The sequence below is a fragment of the Lepisosteus platostomus genome, chromosome 9, assembly GCF_059453375.1.
Source record: "Lepisosteus platostomus isolate fLepPlt1 chromosome 9, fLepPlt1.hap1, whole genome shotgun sequence".
NCBI lineage: Eukaryota > Metazoa > Chordata > Actinopteri > Semionotiformes > Lepisosteidae > Lepisosteus > Lepisosteus platostomus.
In genome coordinates this window covers 3,325,001-3,336,359 of record NC_142619.1, presented here as the reverse complement: position 1 = coordinate 3,336,359, position 11,359 = coordinate 3,325,001, and the positions used below count along the sequence as shown (strand labels likewise).

The 11,359-nt window shown below is 52.9% G+C and overlaps 2 protein-coding genes and 1 long non-coding RNA gene across 8 annotated transcripts in view; all 3 read left to right on the top strand.

Annotated features, from left to right (window-relative positions):
* LOC148654406 (uncharacterized) overlaps positions 1-11,359 on the top strand; it is a 127,180-nt gene that overhangs the window by 94,283 nt on the left and 21,538 nt on the right. The gene's annotated exons all lie outside the window — the stretch shown is intronic.
* On the top strand, positions 6,241-8,938 carry LOC148654407 (P2Y purinoceptor 2-like). The gene has a single exon (XM_088646541.1). The coding sequence runs from the start codon at positions 6,272-6,274 to the stop codon at positions 7,196-7,198; it is 927 nt and encodes a 308-aa protein (XP_088502667.1). The 5' UTR covers positions 6,241-6,271; the 3' UTR covers positions 7,199-8,938.
* c9h12orf56 (chromosome 9 C12orf56 homolog) overlaps positions 10,348-11,359 on the top strand; it is a 22,550-nt gene continuing 21,538 nt past the window's right edge. The window contains exon 1 of one of the 6 annotated variants that reach the window (XM_088646481.1): positions 10,348-10,731. In XM_088646481.1, the coding sequence (XP_088502607.1) occupies positions 10,480-10,731 (252 nt within the window). In that variant the 5' untranslated portion in view covers positions 10,348-10,479. The remainder of the gene's footprint in view (positions 10,732-11,359) is intronic. The other 5 variants (XM_088646478.1, XM_088646479.1, XM_088646477.1 and 2 more) reach the window with 5 other exon arrangements.

Here is an 11,359-nt window from a genome sequence, read left to right as displayed (position 1 = left end):
ACAAGACACAGCACAACACAACACAAGACACAGCACAACACAACACAAGACACGGCACAACACAACACAGCACAACACAACATGCAACACAAGACACAGCACAACACAAGACACAACACACAACACAGGACAGGACAGCACAACACAGCACAACACAACCCACAGCACAGCACAGCACAGCACTGCAGCTGGCCTGGCTGTGTGCACACACTGCCTTTACACTGCCTGCCCCCTCACTGGTCTTGATGGGTAAACTGGGACCGAGTGTACTGGTACACACAGGAGCAACACTGCCCCCCTCACTGGTCTTGATGGGTAAACTGGGCCCGACTGTACTGGTACACACAGGCATAGGGCTTCACAGAGCAGTTGCTCCTCTGTGTCGTCCGCCCACACTCCAGAGAAAGCAGAGAAAGCTCGTAGTTCTTCTCACCTCAACAGCCCCTCAGGCTGTCCTTTGCTGCAGGTTGAAGTTCCCAAACATGATAAGACACCATGCCAGGCTGATCTGAGCCCCTCTCGGATGCATGAATGGACACCAGCACTAAACCAGACAGTCCGGAAGAGGACCTACCTGTGGGCAGTGGATATGGATGACAGTATTCAGTATTCAGTTTATACGCAGTAATTCAGTTGGCCGGCATGTCACAGTCACTGTGCCCAAATAGGCTTCATTTTAATGCTTTTGCATATGTTAACAGTAAGTTAAGAGGAGGGTGGTGTGGTGCCACAGGGGTCGGCGTTGCTGCTTTGCAACGCTGGGGTCCCGGGTTCAATTCTCGGGGTGCTGTCTGTGTGGAGTTTGCATGTTCTCCCCCCCAGTTCACATGGGTTTCCTCCAGGTCCTCTGGTTTCCTTCCACAGCTCTGACATATAGTCAGTAGGTTAATTGGCTTCTAGGAATATTGACCTCTGTCTGTGTGTGTCCTGTGATGGACTGGCCCTGGTGTGAGTGTGTGTGTGTTTGTGTGTGTCCTGTGATGGACTGGCCCTGGTGTGAGTGTGTGTGTCCTGTGATGGACTGGCCCTGGTGTGAGTGTGTGTGTCCTGTGATGGACTGGCCCTGGTGTGTCTGTGTGTCTCCTGTGATGGACTGGCCCTGGTGTGAGTGTGTGTGTGTCTGTGTGTGTCCTGTGATGGACTGGCCCTGGTGTGAGTGTGTGTGTCCTGTGATGGACTGGCCCTGGTGTGAGTGTGTGTGTCCTGTGATGGACTGGCCCTGGTGTGTCTGTGTGTCTCCTGTGATGGACTGGCCCTGGTGTGTGTGTGTGTGTCCTATGATGGACTGGCCCTGGTGTGAGTGAGTGCGTGTGTGTGTGTGTGTGTGTGTGTGTGTGTGTGTGTGTGTGTGTGTGTGAGTGTGAGTGCGTGTGTGTGTCCTGTGATGGACTGGCCCTGGTGTGAGTGTGTGTGTGTATGTCCTGTGATGGACTGGTGTCCTGTCCAGGGTATATCCTGCCTTGCACCCATTGCTTGCTGGGATAGACTCCAGCTCACCTGCAACCCTGTAAAAAGGTAAGAAAATGAGTAGGTGGATTAATTCAGTCCACATCAAGACATCACACACTGTGTCCAGAGGGTTGAAGAAATTCTATATTAAAAATAAAAAAACTCATCTCTTCATCTCTTCAGAAGGAAAATCGCACTGTGGCAGCAGCCCAGCTGGAATGTGCTTTGAAAGCAGCAGTTCATGGTCCACTAGGAAATGATTTAAATAGATGTGTACTGCAGCTCTTCCACTTTCAGAAAGTTCAGGTTTGTGATTCTTAGGGAAATTGGTCACTATATGTATTTACATGTTCAGCAAACCAGGCTGCAAGAACTAGGTTTGTATAAGTCTATACAACGACTGGAAAAGTTATGTCTGAAATCATATATGTTCACCTTGCTACACTGGGTTTCATTCCCTCCCTGGTCTTTACCCCTCATGGCCTCCTAATAACCCCCCTCTCTGGTGTGAGTGTGTGTGTGTGTGTGTTCTGTGATAAGACTGGTGTGTCACCCTGCAGCTCCCAGCTGGCAGCCCAACTGGAGCCTAGCCGGTGTGAGCCTGGCCAGTACCTGGAGGGGAGACTCCTGGGAAAACTAAGGCTGCTGCTGGGAGAGGTGTGAGTGGGGCCAGCAGGGGGCGCTCACCCTGCGGTCTGTGTGGGTCCTCATGCCCCAGTATAGTGACGGGGACACTAGACTGTAAACAGGCGCCGTCCTTCAGACGAGACGTCAAACCGAGGTCCTGACTCTCTGTGCTCATTAACAATCCCAGGGTGTTTCTCGAGAAGAGTAGGGGTGTTACCCCAGTGTCTTGGTCAAATTTCCCCCCTGGCCTTTACCCCTCATGGCCTCCTAATAACCCCCCTCTCTGAACTGGCTCCATCCCTCTGCTCTCCTCCCCACTGAGAGCTGGTGTGTGTGAGAGGACTGGAGCATCATCCAGGTGGGGCTGCACACTGGTGGGGGTAGTGGGATTCCCCCTGACCTGGGAAGAGCTCGGAGTGGAGGGTCCAGAAAGTAATTGGATGGACATTATTGTTAGTTCTTATAAAAACCCTTAAAGATTCCACCTATTCTGGGATGTGTAAGTCCTCAACAGTTGACTGATGTTTTTCAAACCCACGCTGGCCTTAGTGCGGGTTAGGTTGCATGGCCTTAGAACATGTTGATCGAGTGGGTCCGGGACATCATGGCTAGTCCAAAATGACAGCGATCTCCCAGCGGTGCCTGACGAGCTGTGGTCTGAGAGTCTGAAGATAAACTAGCCTGTAAAAAAAAGTGCTCCTTGTGACGGCTCTCTTCCATGCCAGATGAGAGGGTCTAGCAGAAAAAAGCAAGGAGATTTTTGTTGAGTTTCCAGCGATCCGCCTTGGTTTCACAACGAGTCTGCGGTTTGCCTCTCTCGGAGCGCAGGAGCGCCCAGGCGGTGGATGACGCCGTTTTGCAAATTTCCCTGCTCAGAGGAGAAGCCATCGGCATCTCTGTGGATATCGCCACCAGGCAGGAGGACGTGAAGGACAGCGCTCAGCTGGAGAAGCTTCTCCTCGTGTCTCCATCTCAGGTCAGTTGAACGCTGTGTTCCGCGGTCGCAGTGTCACGTTTGCTGGTTTTAATTTCACTTCAAGCTACACGTAGGGCGACGTCGTGCCCCTACTGACCCTCGGAGATGGATTTTGCGAATCTCTCGTTGGACGTTTGTCTCGGAAAGGCAGCGCATTACTAGGGAAGAACTATCCCAGAATTGGGATCATGCCTACCTCTATGTCTCACAGCTTTCTTGTGTGCTTTGTCCATCAGTGGACCAAGAACCAAGCTAATGTCATCAGCAAGCAGACTGATGACAGAAGCTCAGAATTGTGCTGCAGTCTAGTCAGGAAAGAGGGGAGCTCTTCTGTCCAAGGAGATGGCTTTGAATTATTTCCACATTGTTTTACTGTCAATTATTTTAAGTGTAAAAACAGCCTCCGCCTTTTGATATGAATTTAATATCAGTTTGCATCATGAAATAGGGAGTGTGTTTCTGCAGCCTTTTGATACATTAGTACAAAGGAGAGGTGATGATTAAACTTGAGCCCTCCCACTTTCTAGCTCGTATTCCATATCGGCTGGGTAAGAGCTCAGTTCGTTTTGATGTGTCTCAAAGGGGTTGGTGCTCACAAGCTGAAAAGTTAAGAGGTTTAAATTAAACTCTTTTTCTGACTCTGAATGGTGGGGATATTGAGTGCATCTCCCTTAGAAATCCTTGAACAGAGACTCAAATCCGCAACCTACCTGCTAGGAAACCAGAGACTTACCCACTATACTGCACAGCCTCAGGGGATTAAAGATAAACTGTCAGCTTAATGGCTCACTGTCAGTGTTAAGGTACATGGTTTTAGCCCAGAAGTCATGAACAGCTTCCCAGGGCTGAACATATGTTGAGAGTTACAGTGCACCACCACCATGCACAACACTGTTCTATTTCAGTGTGTTAGATAGGAGTTGGGGTGGCAGGGTGACACAGCAGTCAGCATTGCTGTCTTGCAACTCCGGGGCCCCAGGGTGCTGTCTGTGTGGAGTTTGTATGTTCTCCCCATCTTGGCGTGGGTTACTTCCAGGTGAACCAGCCTCCTCCCACAGTCTCAGGACACACTGGTAGGTAAATTGGACCTGGCAGCCCAACTGGAGCCTGGCCAGTACCTGGAGGGGAGACTCCTGGGAAAGCTGAGGCTGCTGCTGGGAGAGGTGTGAGTGGGCCCAGTAGGGGGCGCTCACCCTGCAGTCTGTGTGGGTCCTCATGCCCCAGTATAGTGACGGGGACACTAGACTGTAAACAGGCGCCGTCCTTCAGATGAGACGTAAAACCAAGATCCTGACTCTCTGTGGTCATTAAAAATCAGGGTGTTTCTCGACAAGAGTAGGGGTGTTACCCCAGTGTCCTGGCCAAATTCCCCCCCTGGCCTTTACCCCTCATGGCCTCCTAATAACCCCCCTCTCTGAACTGGCTCCATCCCTCTGCTCTCCTCCCCACTGAGAGCTGGTGTGTGGGAGAGGACTGGAGCATCATCCAGGTGGGGCTGCATACTGGTGGGGGTAGTGGGATTCCCCCTGACCTGGAAAGAGCTCTGAGTGGATGGTCCAGAGAGACGGTCTCTCCCCACGATCATTCATTTCCATTCCACGAACTGCCTTGACTTCAAGGCGTTGGGTGAATGAGTTTTTTTTTTTTTTAAAGACGCTGGAATTCGCGATGATTTTCAATCCTGATAGATTGAGAGTCACAAACGGCGTCTTCCCGCTAAAAGACCGCAAACCTCACTTCTGGAATCGTCTGTTTTCTTTCCTTACCAAGCCCACCAGCGCGACTTCGACAACACGACCCCCGACAGAGGGAAACACCCCGTGGATCCTCGGATTAACCGCCACGGACTGTCGGGCTGCCGTCTCTGCAGTTGTGCGCGGCGGGATCAGATTACTGAAGATTGCTGGACTTCTGTGCAGATCCGGGTACGTGTGTCGTTCACAAACAGGAGTTTTGTTTTTTAACCTTTCTTAGTTCAAAGAGAGGTGAGGTTCACAGTCCGTTGGAGGCGTGTGCGTGCTTCCGCCGATACACAAACATCTGCACCGAATGTGCCTGAACTCGTCAAGGTTTGACTACATTTGTTTAAGCGAAGCATGATTTCCCCGTGGCTCCACGCTTCAGCCCTGAAAACAGAAACCTTTCAACCTTTCCACCCCTAAATGCTACCAAAATGCTAAGAATAACACACGTTGGGGTTTTTTATGGTTTGGACGATCTCATCATTAGACGAATTATTATTATTTTTTCCTCCAGTTTGTGTGGTGTCGCTGCTGGAAGTTGTTTTGTTTTTAGAAAGGAGATGAATCAATGAATAGGAGAAACTTCGTCCAGCCTCCTGTAGTGCGCTACAACGCAGGGCGTGAGGACGGGCCTCCTGCTATCAGTCTAGGTATCGGAAACTCCGATTGCCAGTGTCAACAGAGCAGCTGAATGGGACAAGTAAAGGTTTATTCCCCGAGGAACGGAGTTAAAACAGATCAAACAGACAAGTTGTCTTCCACGAATGGCAGGGCAGACTGTAAAATAAAAGTAAAATAAAAGTGATTTCCCGGGTACTTATGAGATCCGGATTTGGCGTTTTTAACTGGAATTCCAATGCGGTAGACTAAGAGGTCTGGGAATGTCTTCACACATCCCCGCTGCTTCCGTCGTACCGAGTTCCTCCGCTGAACGTTTTCCGAATGGAAGTCTGCAGAAAAAAAAGCACAGTCTTCTTTTGTTTTGAGGGGCGAGGGGGGCATTTTTGCAACAAAACAAAAAAAGGCGCAGACGAGCCGGAGAGTTTGAAGTACATTTATTTAGGTGGATGCTGCACACTGGTGGGGGTGGAGGGGATCCCCATTACCTGTAAAGCGCTTTGAGTGGAGTGTCCAGAAAAGCACTATATAAGCGTAAGCAATTATTATTATTATTATTATTATTATTATTTTTATTATTATTATTATTATTATTATTTATAAAGAGTGGCGCAGAACAGACCCCGGTTCGAGGCCGGTGTCTTTGTCTTTGCATATTCACACGCCATTCAAATCAGAGCTCCGAAGCCGGCAGTGATCGCCCCGAACCAGCGCCTCTCCTTTCATCAACGTCTCGGGCGGCGGCTCGGATAGACTGTGTTTGGCAAAGGCGCGGGATATTATTTTAGTTATTGATTGTTTTTTCCTTTTTTTCCCCCCCCTCCAGGGTCCTCTCCGTCTCCGGGACCGCGGCGGCCCGATGGACCGCGTCGAGCCCAGCCCGGCGCCCCGCACCGGCGCCAACCTCACGGGCAACGCGTCGTGCCCGCCGTTCGCGATGAGCGCCGTGGTGTCGGCCTGCGGCGCCATGCCCGGGGGCTACAGGGCCTGGCTGTCCGTGGAGATCGTGGCCCTGGTGGCCGGCCTGCCGGCGAACGGCGCCCTCTTCTGGCTCCTGCTGCTCAGCAAGAGCAAGTGGTCCTTCTCCCAGGTCCTGCTCGCGAACCTGGCCGGGCTGGGCGCCCTGTACTGTCTGTGCTTCCCGCTGGACGCCTACCTGGCCTTGCACCCGGGGTCGGACAGCGCCGCCGGCGCCGTGCGCGCCTTCTACGGCCTCAACCTCTTCGGCTGCCCGCTGTTCCTGATCGTCATCTGCCTGGAGCGCTGCGTGGCGCTGGCGCCGCCCGGCCGGCCCCGGGCCCTCGGGCACGGCTGGCACCGCCTGCTCTGCGCCGCCTCCCTCTGGGCGCTGGCCGCGTCGATGAGCGCGTTTTCCTACCACAAGCCGTTGCAGACCACCGTCCTGAGCCTGGTCTGCTTCCTGCCCGCCGCGTTCGCCCTGATGCTGCTGTGCGGCGCGTCCCTGGCGCTGGCGGCGCGCAGGGCTCCGCCGGAGCCGGCGGGCGAGCTGCGAGGGGCTGCGCGGAGCGTCTGCGGCGTGCTGGCCGCCGCGCTGGCCGCCTACGCGCCCGTGCTCTGCCTCGCCCCCTTCCTGGACGCGTGCGGTCCGAGAGCCGTCGGCTCGGTGTGCTGCAGCGTGGTGCCGGTTCTGCTGTCCTTCCCCAACCTGGGCGTGGGCATCGGGCCCGTCTTCTATCTGGCTGAGCGAGCCGGAGGTCCCGGCAGCCTGTTTTGCCCCAAAGTAGGAACTCAGGAGCAGGAATCGGCTGCGCACGACGCTGACTGATCGGATCTCTGTGAAGGAAGCTGCCCCTCCACTTTCTGACCACTTCATCCAGTACAGGCTCGCAGGGGAGCTGGAGTCTATCCCAGTGAGCAATGGGCACAAGGCAGGGTACACCCTGGACAGGACACCAGTCCATCACAGGACACACACTCACACCAGGGACAGTCCATCACAGGACACACACGCACACGCACACGCACACGCACACGCACACGCACACACACACACCAGGGCCAGTCCATCACAGGACACACACACACACACACGCACACGCACACGCACACGCACACGCACACACACACACACACACACACACACCAGGGCCAGTCCATCACAGGACACACACAGACACACACACACTCACACCAGGGCAAGTCCATAACAGGACATACACACACTCACACCAGGGCCAGTCCATCACAGGACACACACACACACACACTCACTCCAGGGCCAGTCCATCACAGGACACACACACACTCACTCACTCCAGGGCCAGTCCATCACAGGACACACACACACACACACACACACACACACTCACACCAGGGCCAGTCCATCACAGGACACACACACACACTCACACCAGGGCAAGTCCATAACAGGACACACACACACTCACACCAGGGCCAGTCCATCACAGGACACACACACACACAGACACACACACTCACACCAGGACCAGTCCCTCAGAGGACACACAGAGACACACACACACTCACACCAGGGCCAGTCCATCACAGGACACTCACAGACACACACACACTCACACCAGAGTCAGTTCATCATAGGACAGACACACAACAGAGTCACTTCATCATAGGACACACACACACACAAACACCTGGGCCAGGACACACACACACACAAATGCAAAGGGCAAGAGGTTATCAGCTGAAACAGCAATCTGAAAAACAGAAATGCCGTCTATTCACAGCCAGTAGAGAAAAGCACCGTGTTTCCCTTTCATTTCATTGCAATTCAGAGCAGATGGACCTACATTACGCACCGGTTGTGATCCGGCTGTGCATGACTTTCGCGTGAAGAAATTCATCCTCTCCTGACTGCACCCCCGCGTGCAGGTCATCGGCTCGGCTGCTCGACAGACGTTTCAGAGAGCTGAAACCGCGGGGCATCGCGTTTGCTCTGGCCAAGCTCTTCGGATTCGCTTGAGGGCTTGAGGCTTGCTGTGTCCCACACACGCGACTCACCGGAGACCCCCGTCATCACCCACCGTGCCCAGACAGCGGCTGATCACACACATGGCCACTCATCCGGTTGCTAGCGACCACGTATTTTGAACAGCTACCAGAGTCTGTTTTCCTGCGGGTGTTCCCTATCGCCCAGCGTCGTACACCGGGAGGGTAGCGGGCGGGTTGTATTTGTTCCATGTATTCGCTAGGGGGCAGCACAGCCACAGGATACAGCGTTTGTAGACGGAAAATTAACTTCGATGGAACAGCACCTGTTACGTATAAATTCTTTCACGTCCTTGTTCTTCAACGATAGCCTTATATAGCATACTTAACATGAATTGGAAGCAATCTACGTTTTTTTTTCAAGGGTGTGTGAAATCCGATTATTTTAAAACTCATTTTTGGTGTTTTTCTGTAAAAGGAATTCTATTAAGTTAGAAACTTCATGTCTTGTTAAAACGGGAAGTGAATTCGCTATAAATATTTTAAGACATGCACTGAATGTTTTTTTACAACCCTTACAATAAAGTTACTTTTAAGTGTGTTTGTTCCAGACTTCCTGTTTTACTGACTCGTACCCCCGAAACGTGGTTTGTTTTGAACAGATCCTTAAAAACGAACCTCTTTTGTATATATACGCATAAGACCTTTCAGAAAACTACACGCCAACACAAACTACAAAGGTAAAAAGTTACAGTACAATTGATTAAAAAAAACAGTGATGATAGAAACACTATGTTAAACTAAAGAAGTGATGATTTCATACTGTTCCTCCAACATCTATACCTGTGAGACGGTGGACCTTATTGCGAATGGCACTCAACTTTTGCCTCCTATAATATAATATTGTAATATTGTAATATAATAATATAAATAATAAATTATATAATATTTTCTTATTGTATTTCATGGCTGTGGGGGCAGCCGGAGTCTGTCCCGGCAAGCAACAGGCGCTAGGTGGGGTATGGACAGGACACCAGTCCGTCACAGGACACACACTCACACCAGGGCCAGTCCATCACAGGACACACACACACTCACACCAGGGCCAGTCCATCACAGGAAACACACACACACCCTCACACCAGGGCCAGTCCATCACAGAACACACACACACACACACACACACACACACACACACACACACACACTCACACCAGGGCCAGTCCATCACAGGACACACACAGACACACACACACACACTCACACCAAGACCAGTCCGTCACAGGACACACACTCACAATAGGGCCAGTCCATCTCAGGACAAACACACAGACACACACACACTCACACCAGGGCCAGTCCATCAAGGACACACACACTCACACCAGGGCCAGTCCATCACAGGACACACACACAGACACACACTCACACCAGGGCCAGTCCATCACAGGACACACACACAGACACACACACACTCACACCAGGGCCAGTCCATCACAGGACACACACACAGACACACACACACTCACACCAGGGCCAGTCCATCACAGGACACACACACAGACACACACACACTCACACCAGGGCCAGTCCATCACAGGACACACACACAGACACACACACACACTCACACCAGGGCCAGTCCGTCGCAGGACACACACACAGACACACACACACACTCACACCAGGGATAATTTCCAGAAGCCAGTCGCGAATAGGAGCTTAGTTCACGTTAAAGGTTGCCTGTGTTTCGGCTCGTTGGAAAGCGCTGGAGGTAGTGGTAACCGTCAGAGGTGCTTCTTGTGCGGGGAAAAAAAAAGACGCCTTGGTTCAGTTTTACGCAGGACCCTGAGGAGACACTGCGCCTCCTATTTAGAGGGGTGCCCCTCCTGTGCACTCCTGTGTTCGTGGGGTACAGAATGGTCGCGCGGGGGGCAGTGCCCGATTTTGCGGGCGTGTTTTGCGCGAAAAGTCTCGATCCAATCAGAAGAGCGTGCGCGTCACCGGGTGTAAGACAGGCACTGGAGACTAGGAGCTCCGCTTAGCCGGCGCTGAAGCTGCTCCTTCTGCCTGACACCCGGTTGAGAAACAGGTGTGAAAGATTTCGGAGGTCTCCCCCGCCCCCGTTTTCTCTCTTCGTCCATGGCCGGGAGCTACGCCGACCGCTTTCCGTGCCCGAGGAACAGCCGGCTGGACTCGTTCCTCAAGAGGCACACCGAGCGGAGGGTGTACGAGGAGATCCGGGCTTACGAGCCGTGCGTCGTCGTCTCCGACACGGCCAACAAGGCGTTCATGTACGCGGTGCTGGGCGGCGACGGCGTCTTCCTCACCGACCACCCCCCGAGGAGCGTGCGGGAGGCGGTGCGTTTCAGGGACGTTCGTGGCATCGAGCTGGTAAGACCCCGGCACCCCGGCGTGTCAAGCGCGCAGAAAACGCTCTCTCTGACTGACTAGGCAGAACTCGGCTGGGTGTCTCGTACCCCGGGCGCGTTACTTCGCCTCGCAGACTCGGTAGCTCGAGTTGTTTTGTTTTGTGTTGTTTTGAGCCGCGTTTCTATGACCGTTGGCCGATTTAGGAGCGCAAGCAGAGAACGGTGTCAATCCGGGTGAGCTTTATCGGCGCTTAGCAGCTGAACTCCGAGACGTCCCGGCAGCCTGGGGACTTCAAAGAGGTCGCTCTGGGGACCGGGGGCACCCTGTAGCAGCTACCCCTAATGACATGTGAAAGAAACGATCGTCGTCAACTGGGTTTCGGCTTCGGTTAAAAAAAAAAGGCGCACTTGGTGCTTCGTTATCACGATGGAAACGCAAAACCCAGCAGTCGCGCATGAGAGTACCAAAAACGGCAAGGTGCAAGTGTTATCTCGAATGAGATCTTAAAGAATCCTCCCGCTTTTCTCCATCTTCCGCCTCCTTCCCGATAATACGCGCATTGCACGCGGCCTCCCGCGGCTGCGCGACGACTTTGCACAACGGGTGGTAGGAGGGGGGAACAAGCAGCCCCGCTGTGTGTCTGAGAGAT

Coding starts and splice junctions, on each gene's coding strand:
- LOC148654407 (XM_088646541.1), top strand. CDS start 6,272: ATGGACCGCGTCGAGCCCAGCCCGGCGCCCCGCACCGGCGCCAACCTC.